This window comes from Mugil cephalus, chromosome 23 (genome assembly GCF_022458985.1).
Source record: "Mugil cephalus isolate CIBA_MC_2020 chromosome 23, CIBA_Mcephalus_1.1, whole genome shotgun sequence".
Lineage (NCBI taxonomy): Eukaryota > Metazoa > Chordata > Actinopteri > Mugiliformes > Mugilidae > Mugil > Mugil cephalus.
Window position 1 is genome coordinate 15894808 of NC_061792.1, and position 14128 is coordinate 15908935.

Genomic DNA, 14128 nt, shown 5'->3' on the forward strand with positions numbered 1-14128 from the left:
GACGCTGCATAAAAACCACTAATCCCAGAATGCTTCAGGGTCGATACCGGCTAGCCTGGGTGCTAACGGCTAGTTAGCCTCGTTAGCATCGCTCCCAACAACAACAACAACAACAGGGAACGTCCCCGCACACTTTCACCGCAATAAACCGCGAAAAGGAAAAGGTCCCGATGGAAACGAATGCGCCGAAGAGACGAGACAACAAGAAGTCGCTGCGGGTGAAGGTGATCAGCCTCGGGAACGCCGAGGTGGGGAAGGTAGGAGCCCCCCCACCCTCAATTACACAAAACCTCTATGGGCTTCAGGACGCTGCAGGTTGAGCCGCTTCCAGCTGCTTTAAATCGACACCACAGCTTTAATTTAACATGTATTCACCTGGTTTGGTTTAAATCCAGCTCCGGGACCAGATTCAGATTCAACAACTGACGTTTCCTCTGGTGCACAATGATTAATTATAACAATGAATGTGGCGCTGCGCTCTGTGCCGCCAGCCTCCGTTTAAAATCCGTTTATTTCCTGATTCATTGCTCATCGCCTCCAGGTCTCATTCAGCAGAGCGACCAGAAACATTTAGTCACATCTCAGGACATGTTCTGTGAAATACGGCACAGGTTTAACCGACAAATATGTGACAAATACATTATTATTAATACGTATTAACAGGAATAGGTGATGATGATGATAATGATGATGATGATGCTCGTTTCTTTGAGCCGAATGAATCAGGAGAAAAAATGATTCTGAGAAAATCAGAGTTGATGTTTTAATGTTAACGAGTTTCAGATTCAGGTTAAATTTCTTTAAAACTGCTCGAGTCTCGGTGCAGCTCTGCACAAGTTTCAGATTCTTAAAACTTTAAAACGTTTTTTTTCTTCTGAAACTTTATTATTTCATGCGTCCAGCGACTTAAGTTGATTCTAATTTAATCACAAACCGCGTTTACTGACCAGACGCCTCGGTCTCCTTTAAATCGCTGTTTTTTTACATGGACTTTGGTGCGTGTTCCTCCTCAGAGCTGCATCATCAAACGTTACTGCGAGAAGAGGTTCGTTCCCAAGTATCTGGCCACGATCGGCATCGACTATGGAGTCACCAAGTGAGTACCTGTCTGAGTCTGAACCGGTTTCACACCAGTTCCCTGAGTCTGAACCGGTTTCAAACCAGTTCCATGAGTCTGAACCGGTTTCACACCAGTTCCCTGAGTCTGAACCGGTTTCAAACCAGTTCCATGAGTCTGAACCGGTTTCACACCAGTTCCATGAGTCTGAACCGGTTTCACACCAGTTCCATGAGTCTGAACCAGTTTCACACCAGTTGACTGAATCGTGTCCCGACAGAGTCCAGGTTCGAGACCGAGAAATCAAAGTGAACATCTTCGACATGGCCGGCCATCCCTTCTTCTATGAGGTGAGTTGGTGTGAGAGTTAGCGTTAGCTGTGGTTTGAGTGTTAGCTGTTAGCTGTTAGCCGTTAGCTGCTGCTCTGTGTCTCAGGTGCGTAACGAGTTCTACAAGGACAGCCAGGGGGTGGTGCTGGTCTACGACGTGGGCCTCAGGGAGAGCTTCGACGCCCTGGACAGCTGGCTGGGAGAGATGAAGCAGGAAATGGGCTCTCAAGCTAACATGGATAGCATCGTGTTCGTCGTATGTGCTAACAAGGTGAGGCTCCTCCCAATCAAAGAGCAGACAGCTGAGCCTGTGGGATCCTCCAATCAGAGCTCTCCTTTAAACGCATCCTCTCATCATGACGTTTCCTGCATTAGGTAGCACGCTAGCTGCTATCCTGCCATTAGCATGTTACATTAGGTAGCACGCTAGCTGCTATCCTGCCATTAGCATGTTACATTAGATAGCACGCTAGCTCCTGCCATTAGCATGTTACATTAGATAGCACGCTAGCTCCTGCCATCACCGTGTCACATTAGATAGCACGCTAACTGCTATCCTGCCATCAGCATGTTACATTAGATAGCACGCTAGCTGCTATCTTGCCATCACCGTGTTACATTAGATAGCATACTAGCTGCTATCCTGCCAATAGCATGTCACATTAGATAGGATGCTAGCCACTGTCGCATTAGATGGCACGCTAGCCGCTATCCTACTGTTAGCACATTACATTAGATGGCACGCTAGCCGCTATCCTACTGTTAGCACATTACATTAGATAGCACACTAGCTGCTATCCTATTATATAACATGGTAGCCGATATCCCATTAGATAGCATGCTAGCCACTATCCTGCCATTAGCATGTTATATTAGAGAGCACGTTAGCCACTATCCCATTATATAGCACGCTAGCTGCTATCCTGCCATTAGCATGTTACATTAGGTAGCACGCTAGCTGCTATCCTGCCATTAGCATGTTACATTAGATAACATGCTAGCTGCTATCCTGCTATTAGCATGTTACATTAGATAGCATGCTAGCTGCTATCCTGCCATTAGCATGTTACATTAGGTAGCACACTAGCTGCTATCTTGCCATTAGCATGTTACATTAGATAGCCCACTAGCTGCTATCCCATTATATAGCACGCTAGCCGCTATCCCACCATTCGTACATTACATTAGATAGCACGCTAGTTGCTATCCCATTAGATAGCACGCTAGCCACTATCCTACAATGATCATGTTACATTAGTTAGCACCATATGTGCTATCCTATTAGATAGCACACTAGCCGCTATCCTATAGTTAGCATGCTACATTCAGCGTTCAAATATTTACTAATATTATCATTAAATATCGTTTTATAAACTAAAACTTTCTTTCTTGTTACAATGTAAGGTATCATTTTGGCCCTTCAAAATAAGAGCTTGATTCCCGTTACAGGTGGACCTGACGAAGCGGCGCGTGGTGGACGAGGGCGAGGGTCGTCTGTGGGCGGAGTCCCGGGGTTTCCACTACTTTGAGACGTCCGCTCAGAGCGGCGAGGGCATCAGCGAGATGTTTCAGGTACTCGTCGTTAGCTCACCGTTAGCTCACCGTTAGCTCGCTGTTAGCGCTGACGTCCTGATGTTCTCGTGTTCTCCGCAGGCCTTCTTCTCCTCCATCACCGACATGTGCGAAAATGGCGGAAAGCGTCCGGTGTCGGAGGTTAGCGTCGGCTTCACCAAAGAACAGGCCGACACCATCCGACGCATCCGCAGCAGCAAGGACTCATGGGATATGTTGGGCGTGAAGCCCGGCGCCACACGGTGAGTCCTCTGGTTAGCTGCTGTTTAGCCGCTAGTTAGCATGCTGGCTGAGAACTTTTTTTTCACAAACTTAGCGACAAAACGTATAATTAATGTTGGAGTCCTGTTAGTGAACCATTTGTTAACATGTGTGGGTTAGCTGCTAGTTAGCATGCTACTTAGCCGTTAGCCAGCCACTAGTTAGCTACTAATTATCATCTAGATGAGAACCACTTATTCACAAACTCAGTACCAAACATGTTTGAGGTAGATGCTAGTTAGCATGCTAACTGTTAGCCTGACGTTGGTTTCCAGGGAGGAAGTGAACAAGGCGTACAGGAAGTTGGCCGTCCTGCTGCACCCGGACAAGTGTGTGGCTCCCGGCAGCGAGGACGCCTTCAAGGCGGTGGTCAACGCTCGGACGTCGCTGCTGAAGAACATTAAATAACACAACGGAACGGAAATTTATATTTATTTAACGTATTTAACCTATCGTGTGCCATGTTGCTCGCCTCAGTGCTAACGAAGCTAACGAAGCTAACGACTGGCTCCAACCAGTCCCAACTTATTTATTTGTCTCAGTTGAGTCCAAATTAAAAACGTGTTTACAGATTTTAAGGCGCGACGTTGGCGTTTAAACGTAATAATAATATAAAGGTCTGAAGTTCTACTGCATGTTGAATATGAAACATAAAAAACTCTCCATGTGACCAAACCTGCCAGGAAGAGGAACCCACTTTAATCGCTGCTTAGTTCCCTCCAACTGTGGAAGACAATTTAAGATCCATACGAGTTAGTTCCCTAAAACTTCTGTTTCTTAGTTCAGCAGTTAACTCTCTTTCATTTGTTCCCTGACATTTTAATTTGGCTGCACTTGCTCTACGTTATTCACACGACTGTGAGTAGTTCCCTTAAACTTCTGTTCCACATCGTTAGTGCTGTATTTAATTAGTTCCCTTCATTTGAAACGTCTCTGACGCTAAAACATCCTGAAGCTGTTCATTAGTTCCCTGACATTTTCATGTGGTTTTCTTTTGATTCCACGTTGCTTGTTCCCTCAAACCTCTGTCTTTATTGTGGAACTTATTTGGTTCTTATTTGGTTCCCTTCATCTGAGACGTCTCTGAAGTCTCTTGTTCCTTTACATTTTACATTTATTCATCCCACTTTTTATCTGTTCCCTCAACTTTCTTTTTCACTTTTGTTGCCTTGTATTTATTTCAATAGTTCCCTTAAAACTTCTGTTTCTTCTTGTCGTTCCTTTAATTAGTTCCCTCTGTTTTAACGACATGTTCCCTTATGTTTTAATGTGACTGTATTTACTCTGTTCCTAGTTCCCTCACATTTCTGTTCCACACCGTTCGTGCTGTATTTATCATTTCTTCATTTGAAACGACTCTGAAGTCATTTGTGTCCTAAAGCATTTGTTCCCTATGTTTTCATTTGGGTTCTTATTTCTACGTCACCTGTTCCTTTAACGTTCTGTTTCTCATGTCACATCTCGTTCTCCGACATCTTTCTTCAAACTGTTCCCTGAATTATTCGAAACGACCCAGATGCGGATTTGAGTCGTGTGATGTCACCGTCTCGTTTTAATTAGTTCCCTCGTTAACTGATTAGCACCTGAGCTTTCGCAGAACGTTTACATGATGATGAAGGTTCCTGGTTCTCATGAGGATGTGATCATATTTTCTATTTTTACATACGTGTGTCTGAAGAAATAAAAAGTTTCCACTCGACGCTTGAACGTGATTTTTATTTAATGTGTTTTTATTAAAGCTAATGCTAACAGGAAATAAACCTGTTAGCATTCATTCATTCATTCGTTCATTTTATTAGAGGGACAATGGGCATTAATTCTAACTGTACATTTAACCCTTCATTTCACTTTGTATTCAGTGGTTTAGAGCCAGTGACAGGTAGAACCAGTGATTTAGAACCAGTGACAGGTAGAGCCAGTGGTCTAGAACCAGTGATCTAGAACCAGTGACAGGTGGAACCAGTGAGGTAGAACCAGTGATCTAGAACCAGTGACAGGTAGAGCCAGTGATATAGAACCAGTGACCAGTGTAACCAGTGATCTAGAACCAGTGACAGGTAGAACCAGTGGTCTAGAACCAGTGACGGGTAGAACCAGTGATCTAGAACCAGTGACAGGTGGAACCAGTGAGGTAGAACCAGTGATCTAGAACCAGTGACAGGTGGAACCAGTGAGGTAGAACCAGTGATCTAGAACCAGTGAAAGGTAGAGCCAGTGGTCTAGAACCAGTGACAGGTAGAGCCAGTGATATAGAACCAGTGACCAGTATAACCAGTGATGTAGAACCAGTGACAGGTAGAACCAGTGGTCTAGAACCAGTGACAGGTAGAGCCAGTGATATAGAACCAGTGACCAGTATAACCGGTGATGTAGAACCAGTGACAGGTAGAACCAGTGATCTAGAACCAGTGACAGGTAGAACCAGTGATCTAGAACCAGTGACGGGTAGGGCCAGTAATGTCATCAACGGGTACAACCAGTGATGTGTGTTCTCATTTCTAAATGTTCTAGGTCGTTCTAAACAGAACCCGTGAAGGTGAAGCGTGAAGTGGATCAGATGGAAGGAGAATGAGAAGAAGAAGAAGAAGAAGAAGAAAGCAACACAACCAGAGGAGCTGGTTTTCAAAATAAAATGTGGATGCAGCCAGAGCTAGCAGGCTAACAGGCTAGCATCCATGTGGTGTCTATCAGGTTTAAATAGTTCCACCAGGTGGCGCCACCCATGTCTTTCCTCTACCTGGACACAGTCTGACCTGGTTGGACCTGGTCCACCAATGTCCCATCATGCACCTGGAGGCTCTCTGAGTTAATCCACCTGATTAATGGACGGACGTTGTCTTCGTCTCAGAGATTAAGACATCAGCTCATTACTCAAAGACTCAAAGACAGAAAAACCTTCGTCCTCGTCCTCGTCAGAACCTGGAGACAGAGGACGACTGGAGGCATGAAGCTGGACTCTGCACCTGAACCAACTCAGTGAGTACAAGTCTATCTGGTCCCTGGTCCCTGGTTCTTGGTCCCTGGTCCCTGGTGGTGTCCTGTAGCTGGACTATTATGTCACATTTCACATGAGTCCATTAGAGATCAGATCAGCTGATTGGATGATCTGTCCTGGGACATGGACCTGTCCTGGGACCTGTCCTCCGAAACTGTCCCGATCAACATGTCCTCTGAGTTGACTCTGTCCTCACCTTTAAACTTGTCCCAATCAGCTGATCCCTGTGACCATGGTTGAGGGCGGTGACCTTGAGGGGGCGCGGCATGCCAGTGACATCACGTTCAGTGAAAACATAAGCCCCGCCCCCGGCCTGCGGAGGAAACAGCTGCTTTGGCAAAACGCCATCAGGACCATCATAGACCAGCATCACCTGAACCCCCCGAGACCAGAGAGGGGGCCGCACCGCATCACCGTGACCGACGCCTACATCGCTGACATCAACAGGTAGAACCAGTGATGTCATCATGTAGAACCAGTGATGCCATCGACAGTTAGAACCAGTGATGTCATTGACACTTAGAACCAGTGATGTCATCATGTAGAACCAGTGATGTCATCGAAAAGTAGAACCAGTGATGTCATTGACAGGTAGAACCAGTGATGTCATCAACAGTTAGAACCAGTGATGTCATTGACACTTAGAACCAGTGATGTCATCATGTAGAACCAGTGATGTCATCGAAAAGTAGAACCAGTGATGTCATTGACAGGTAGAACCAGTGACGTCAACACGTAGAACCAGTGATGTCATCGACTGGTAGAACCAATGATGTCATTGACACTTAGAACCAGTGATGTCATCGACAGGTAGAACCAGTGATGTCGTAGTAGAACCGATGAAGTCGTGTTTTTCAGGCAGATCCGTAACAAAGGTTCTCGAGGAACCCTCTGGCAGAAACGTCGCTCCTCTGCAGCTCGTATCCATCCCACCCAGAGCGTCGCCATGGCAACATCCACCAATCAGAACACGCTTAGCGACCGGGACTTCCTGGTCTCGTGTGGACGGACGGTTCGAGGCGTCTTCTTCCCCACGCTGCAGCTCGTCTTCAAGTAACTCAGATTAACAACAATGGGGACACCTGTCCTCTGTCTGTCCTCCTCTGTCCTCTGTCCTGCTCTGTTCTGATCCAGGTCTCCTCTGGTCTCCTCTGGTCTCCTTTGGTCCCAGGTCTCAGGACCTGGAGCAGGTCTACCAGCGGTTCTCCTCGTCTCAGAGACGGACGTCTCTGGTCGTGTCCAACACCATTGACATCTTGTCCCGCGTCCTCGTGTCTCTGCTGACGTGGCCTCCGGGCTGGGGGGGCGTGGCCTGTGGCTGCCTGGCCGGCCTCTCTGTGGCCTTGTGGGCGGGGCTAAGTCTGCTGGTACTGACCAGACAGGAAGTGATGTCATCACCACAGTGGCTCAGGTATACGCCCCCGTCCTCACCTTTCTGTCCTCTGTCCTGTCCTCACCCGTCCTCACCTGTCTGTCCTCTGTCCTGTCCAGGTGTCTGTCTCTGGTCACCTGGGTGTCTCAGACTGTCCAGGTCCTGGCTGGTGTCCTCTGCTGGTCTGATGGGGACCAGTCCTGGTACGTCTTCTTCAGCGTCTTCTCCACCTACACCCTCCTCCCCGTCCCCCTCCTCTGGTCCATCATCGCCGGGACAACCACCTCCGTCCTGCACCTCCTGGTGGACGCCTGCTGTCACTACGGCAACCGCACCTCACTCTCAAAGGTCTGGTCCTGGTCCTGGTCCTGGTCCTGGCCCGACTAACGGTGCTGGTTTTTGTTAATGGTCCTGGTTGTGGTCCTGGTCCAGGTCTTGTCCCAGGCCCTGCTCCACCTGGCCATGAACACCGCCGGCCTGTTCATCCACTTCCTGTGGGACCGGACCCAGAGACAGTCCTTCCTGGAGACACGGCGCTGCATCGAGGGACGAGTCCACCTGGAGACAGAGAACCAGAGACAGGTCCTGGTTCTGTGTCCTCACCTGTCTGTACTTACGTGTCCATCCTCTGTCCTGTGTCCTCATCTGTCTCTTTGTCCCCAGGAGCGTCTGGTCATGTCCATCCTGCCCCGGTTCCTGGTCCTGGAGATGATCTCAGACATGGACGAGTTCCTCCACAAGATCTACATCCACCACTACAAGGACGTCAGGTCTGTTAGCATCTGTTAGCTGCTAGTCTCTGTTAGCCTGTTAGCTGCTAACCTGTTAGCCTGTTAGCTGCTAACCTGCTAACCTCTGTGTGTCCTCAGCATCCTGTTTGCTGACATCATCGGGTTCACGTCTCTGTCCCTGATTCTCTCGGCTCAGGAACTCGTTAAGATGCTAAACGAGCTCTTCGCTCGCTTCGACAGATTAGCAGAGGTCTCTGATGTCCCCTTATCATGTCCTCTGACTGTCCTCTGAATGTCTCAATTCTTTCAGTGTCCCCTCTGAATGTCTCAGGTCTCTAAATGTCTCTGTCCTGTCCAGGAGCACCAGTGTCTCCGCATTAAGATCCTGGGAGACTGTTACTACTGTGTCTCTGGTGTCCCTGAGCCCCACAGAGGACACGCCCGCTGCTGCGTGGACATGGGACTCAGCATGATCAGCACCATCCGGTAAAGTCCCCGTCCCCCCGTCCCCCTGTGGCTCTCAGGACTAACGTGTCCCCTTGCAGGTACGTCCGCCGGGACCTGGAGCAGGACGTGGACATGAGGATCGGTGTCCACTCGGGTTCTGTCCTCTGTGGCGTCCTGGGTCTCCAGAAGTGGCAGTTTGACATCTGGAGCTGGGACGTGGACATCGCCAACAGTCTGGAGGCTGCAGGAGTCCCAGGGTCAGCGCCCCCCATGTCCTCAGTCTGTCCTCAGTCTGTCCTCAGTCTGTCCTCAGCCTCTGTGTCTCTGTGTCCTCAGTCAGGTCCACGTCTCTCGGGCCACTCTTGACTTCCTGGGCGGGGTCTATGAGGTGGAGGCGGGGCATGGCCGGGACCGCAGCCCGTTGCTACGGAAACACAACATCGACACATTCCTGATTCGCCCAGGGCCGCGGGAGGGGGCGGAGCCTCCGAGGACCAGGCGTCTCAGCTATGAGGAGACGAGGACGTGGACCGCGGAGCGTCCCTTCGGGGACATCCTGGGGATGAGCCTCGTGAGGACACACTGACAATATGTCCTCTATGTGTCCCCAGTCTATGTCCTCAGTTCTCCCTGTCCCCTGTCCCCTGTCCCCTCCAGATCCTGTCCACCTTCAGCGGCTCCCTGACCCAGCTGTCCAATCAGGGACCAGGATCCAGGGACGTCCACAAGAGGATCGGCCGGGTCCTGGAGGAGAGGAGCAGCCGGCGCATGAGGAGGGACAACATCACCTCCTTCACCCAGGAGTTCAAGGACGCCAGCATGGAGGCCAAGGTAGCTCCTCCCCAGGGGGCGGGGCTTACTTCAGGGGGCGGGCAGACGGGTGGAGGCGGGGCCTGTTTCAGGTGTCTTTGTGTCTCAGTTCTCACAGATGAGAGACGAGCTCTTCAAGTCCAACATGGTCTGTTCCTTCATCCTGTTGCTGCTGCTGATGGTCGTCCAACTGCTGAGACCTGTCCCCAGGTACTGTCCTCCTGTCCCCAGGTACCGTCCTCCTGTCCTCCTGTCCCCGAATACTGTCCTCCTGCCCCCAATACTGTCCTCCTGTCCCCAGGTACTGTCCTCCTGTCCCCAATACTGTCCTCCTGTCCCCGAATACTGTCCTCCTATCCCCAGGTACTGTCCTCTTGTCCTCACACCTGTCTGTCCTCAGGTGGTGTCCCCTGGTGTCTGTCTTCCTGGTCAGCTGCCTGGTTTACTTCCTGCTCCTCCTCCTGACTCTGGGGGAGGAGTTTCAGCGTTGCCCCGCCCCCCTCCAGTCTCTCTGCTGCTGGGTTCACGAGACCAAGACGATCCGAACGATGCTAACGCTAACGGCTATCACCATCAACCTGGGAGTGGGCTCCTCCCACCTGGTCAGTCTCCTCCCCCTCCTCTTCCTCCTGTTGGCGTGTGGGCGGGGCTTGTGTCACCTGCCTCCTCTTCCTCTCCTCTAGCTGTGGTGTGATTGGTCGGAGGTACCCAGCAGTGACGCCCCGTTGGCCCCGCCCCCCTCTACCTGGGCTGAGGTCAACATCTGCACTGGGGTCGTTGCCATGGTGACGTGCGCCGTCTTCCTGCGGCTCAGCTGCGTTCTGCAGGTCGCCGTCCTCCTATTGGTCACCGCCCTCTACGCCTACATCATCCAGACGCACAGGTGAGCTGCTGTCAGACGCTACGTCCAGGTGTTCAAACGCTACGTTCAGGTGTTCAAACGCTACGTTCAGGTGTTCGGACGCTACGTTCAGGTGTTCAGACGCTACGCTCAGGAGACCGCTAACCGTGGCGTGGTGCTTTCAGGTCCCATCAGCTGTGTGGGAGAGGAGCGTGTGTCGTCCTCATGGTCATGTTCGTGGTGGCCGTCCTCTACAACAGCAGACAGGTGAGGACAGGTGAGGACGGGGGGACACCTGATCTCTGGTGGGCACCTGTCATGGCTGACGTCTCTTCTTCGTTGGTAGCTGGAGGCCACGGCGCGGCTGGACTTCCTGTGGCGTCTCCAGGCCAAGAAGGAGGTGGAGGACATGAAGGAGCTGAGGGAGCTGAACGAATGTCTCCTCCTCAACATCCTGCCGCCCCACGTGGTCCAGCACTTCCTGGAGAGAGAGCGCAGCCACGAGGTCCCTGTCCTCACCTGTCCCCACCTGTCCTCACCTGTCTCTAACCTGTCTCTAACCTGTCTCTAACCTGTCCTCACCTGTCCTCACCTGTCCTCAGCTGTCTCTAACCTGTCCTCACCTGTCTCTGTCCCTGTGTGTCTCTAACCTGTCCTCACCTGTCTCCTGTCCTCACCTGTCTCTAACCTGTCTCACTGCCTTGTTCTAACTTCCACCTGTCCTCACCTGTCCCTTCCTACCTGTCTTACCTGTCCCTCTCACGTCTGTCCTTCTCAACCTGTCCTCACCTGTCCCTGTCCCTGTGTGTCTCTAACCTGTCCCCTGTCCTTCCTAACCTGTCTCTTAACCTGTCCCCTGTTCTCTACCTTCCCTGTCCTCTGTGTCTCTAACCTGTCCCCTGTCCTCACCTGTCTCTAACCTGTCCCTGTGTGTCTCTAACCTGTCCCTGTGTGTCTCTAACCTGTCCCCTGTCCCCTGTGTGTCTCTAACCTGTCCCCTGTGTGTCTCTTACCTGTCCCTGTGTTTTTCTAACCTGTCCCCTGTATGTCTCTAACCCGTCCCTTGTCCCCTCTGTGTCTCTAACCTGTCCCCTGTCCCTGTCTGTCTCTAACCTGTCCCCAGTCCCCTGTGTGTCTCTAACCTGTCCCCTGTGTGTCTCTAACCTGTCCCCTGTGTGTCTCTAGCCTGTCCCCTGTCCCTGTCTGTCTCTAACCTGTCCCCTGTGTGTCTCTAACCTGTCCCCTGTCCCCTGTGTGTCTCTAGCCTGTCCCCTGTCCCTGTCTGTGTCTAACCTGTCCCCTGAGTGTCTCTAACCTGTCCCCTGTTTGTCTCTAACCTGTCCCCTGTGTGTCTCTAACCTGTCCCCTGTTTGTCTCTAACCTGTCCCCCGTGTGTCTCTAACCTGTCCCTGTGTCTCTCTAACCTGTCCCCTGTTTGTCTCTAACCTGTCCCCTGTCCCCTGTTTGTCTCTAACCTGTCCCCCGTGTGTCTCTAACCTGTCCCTGTGTCTCTCTAACCTGTCCCCTGTGTGTCTCTAACCTGTCCTCACCTGTCTCTAACCTGTCCCCTGTGTGTCTCTAACCTGTCCCTGTGTGTCTCTAACCCGTCCCCTGTCCCCTGTGTGTCTCTAACCTGTCCCCTGTGTGTCTCTGTGTGTCTCTAACCTGTCCCCTGTCCCCTGTGTGTCCCAGGACTTGTACTCTGAGTCCTATCAGAGAGTTGGAGTCATGTTCGCGTCTCTTCCAGGATTCTCTGATTTCTACCAACAACAGGAAGTTCTTCATCAACAAGTCCAGAGTCTCCGCCTCCTCAATGACATCATCACCGGCTTTGACCAGGTTCCCTCCTCACTCCTCCTGCTCCTCCTGCTCCTCCTGCTCCTCCTCATGTCTTGTCTCCTTGTGTCCAGCTCCTGGAGGAGATCTACTTCCAGGATGTGGAGAAGATTAAAACCATCGGTAGCTCCTACATGGCGGCGTCAGGCCTCTCTCCAGACAGGAAGGTGGGAGCTGCTGCTGCGTCACCGTGACGACCACCACCTGCCTGACCTTTGACCTCCACCCATGTGACTCTGTGTGTGTGTGTGTGTGTGTGTGTGTGTGTCAGGAGTGTGAGGACGTCTGGTTTCACCTCCCTCAGCTGGCTCTGTTGGCTCTGGCCATGCAGGAAACTCTGAGACACATCAACACTCTGACAGGAAGCAGCTTCACCCTCAGAGTCGGTATGAGACCCCGCCCCCTCCCAGCCCTGACCCCGCCCCCTGACCTCTGACCCCGGATTATCTAAACCAGTCTTGGCTCCGCCCCTCAGGTCTGGCCCACGGTCCCGTCATTGCAGGTGTGATCGGAGCCACCAAACCTCAGTACGACATCTGGGGCTCCACCGTGAACATGGCGAGCAGGATGGAGAGCACCGGGGTCAGCGGCACCATCCAGGTGAGCCCGCCCCTCTGACTCCGCCCCCTCGCCCCTCTGACTCCGCCCTCCCGCCTCAGCCCTGCCCTGGTACCTCCGCTGACCCCTCCCCTTCCTGTCAGGTGCCGGAGGCCACCAGCTGCATCCTGGTGGAGAGGGGCTTCCTACGGCAGCTCAGAGGGAACATTTACGTCAAAGGAGTCAGCGAACGCCACGGGAAGGTGAGGCCACACCCCTTCCTTACTGACATCACGTCAGCTCTTCCAGTTTGACACACTTCCTGTTCCTGCCTCAGATCCGCACCTTCTTCGTGAGTGGGCGGGGGGAGCAGTCCAGCTTCCCGGAGCGCGGCGGCGGCGGCGGCGGCGGTGGTGGGCGGAGCTTGACCAGGAACACGCTGGGAGCCGTGGTCTACAGTCTGATCCAGGCCCGGAAGAGGGAGAAGCTCCGTGAGGAGAACGGAGGCTTTCACCTGGTGGATGCGTCCTAGGAGAAGGAGGAGGATCCTCTGATTGGTTCCTGGAGGCGGAGCTTTACAAAATAAACAACTGGAACTACAGCTCCCATAATACTTTGTGGTATGCACCCAGGAAGTACTGTGTGGAGTATCACATCTCACTGAGAAACACTTCTAACAGGCTAAAGCTAACAGACTGAGGCTGAGGCTAACAGGCTAAAGCTAACAGACCGAGGCTGAGGCTAACAGGCTAAAGCTAACAGGCTGAGGCTAACAGGCTAAAGCTAACAGACTGAGGATGAGGTTAACACATTAAAGCTATCTGACTGAGTATTTGGCTAACAGGCTGATGCTAAAGCTAAACTCCTGAGGTTAAACAGAAGTTAAAGCTAACAAACTGATGCTAAGGCTAACAGGCTAAAGCTATTGAAACCCTTTTAGGAATACTTCTATGAATTTGTCACCAGAGGCAGAAGATTTACAAAGAAAAACCTGATTTGAACGTGTTGACGTTTAACCGTTTTATACAGTTTGAACTAAACTTGAAATAAAGATGTTTAGAAACAAAGTTCCTCAAACTAGACATGTTTGTGTTTATTGTGCTACTGTACATGCTAGCAGACTGAGGCTAAAGCTAACAGACTCAAGCCTAAGCTTACAGATGCTAAAGGGTGAAGATGACAGACTGATGCCTAAGATAGCAGACTGAAGCTAATGCTAACAGACTGAGGATAAAGCTAGCATATTTTGGCTAAAGCTATCAGACTGAAGCTAATGCTAACAGACTTAAAGCTAATGCTGGCAGGTTTCACTGGTTCATCTGTAATTTTTGACTCATTTG

At 51.2% G+C, this 14128-nt stretch overlaps 2 protein-coding genes across 4 annotated transcripts; both read left to right on the forward strand.

Annotated features, from left to right (window-relative positions):
* The first annotated feature begins 25 nt into the window (after window positions 1-25).
* Window positions 26-4918, forward strand: dnajc27 (DnaJ (Hsp40) homolog, subfamily C, member 27). The gene is made up of 7 exons (XM_047577033.1): window positions 26-257; window positions 1014-1096; window positions 1338-1407; window positions 1493-1657; window positions 2836-2958; window positions 3040-3200; window positions 3495-4918. Exons 1-7 carry the CDS (start codon window positions 171-173, stop codon window positions 3625-3627), a joined length of 822 nt encoding a protein of 273 aa, XP_047432989.1. The 5' UTR covers window positions 26-170; the 3' UTR covers window positions 3628-4918.
* An 872-nt stretch (window positions 4919-5790) lies between these two features.
* On the forward strand, window positions 5791-13855 carry LOC125000626 (adenylate cyclase type 8-like). Of its 3 annotated transcripts, XM_047576171.1 has the most exons (23): window positions 5791-6195; window positions 6432-6661; window positions 7073-7267; window positions 7386-7625; window positions 7706-7934; window positions 8019-8168; window positions 8250-8356; window positions 8456-8567; window positions 8676-8803; window positions 8863-9021; window positions 9101-9335; window positions 9422-9595; window positions 9684-9784; window positions 9975-10176; window positions 10258-10457; window positions 10601-10682; window positions 10762-10920; window positions 12108-12254; window positions 12326-12418; window positions 12523-12637; window positions 12727-12851; window positions 12953-13051; window positions 13126-13855. In XM_047576171.1, the coding sequence occupies exons 2-23, from the start codon at window positions 6447-6449 to the stop codon at window positions 13318-13320; spliced, it is 3462 nt and encodes a 1153-aa protein (XP_047432127.1). In that variant the 5' UTR covers window positions 5791-6195; window positions 6432-6446; the 3' UTR covers window positions 13321-13855. The 3 variants fall into 3 exon arrangements, with proteins under 3 accessions (XP_047432127.1, XP_047432126.1, XP_047432128.1); XM_047576170.1 differs by having other exon boundaries at window positions 8019-8356; XM_047576172.1 differs by lacking the exons at window positions 12953-13051; window positions 13126-13855 and having other exon boundaries at window positions 8019-8356; window positions 12163-12254; window positions 12727-12850.
* The last annotated feature ends 273 nt before the right edge of the window (window positions 13856-14128 follow it).

Bases quoted from the DNA above. Each gene is read 5' to 3' on its own strand.
- dnajc27 (XM_047577033.1), top strand. From the start codon at position 171: ATGGAAACGAATGCGCCGAAGAGACGAGACAACAAGAAGTCGCTGCGG. The intron at 258-1,013 runs GTAGGAGCCCCC...GTTCCTCCTCAG, and splicing joins GGAACGCCGAGGTGGGGAAG to AGCTGCATCATCAAACGTTA. The intron at 1,097-1,337 runs GTGAGTACCTGT...GTGTCCCGACAG, and splicing joins ATCGACTATGGAGTCACCAA to AGTCCAGGTTCGAGACCGAG.
- LOC125000626 (XM_047576170.1), top strand. From the start codon at position 6,447: ATGGTTGAGGGCGGTGACCTTGAGGGGGCGCGGCATGCCAGTGACATC. The intron at 9,336-9,421 runs GTGAGGACACAC...TGTCCCCTCCAG, and splicing joins ACATCCTGGGGATGAGCCTC to ATCCTGTCCACCTTCAGCGG. The intron at 10,458-10,600 runs GTGAGCTGCTGT...TGGTGCTTTCAG, and splicing joins TACATCATCCAGACGCACAG to GTCCCATCAGCTGTGTGGGA.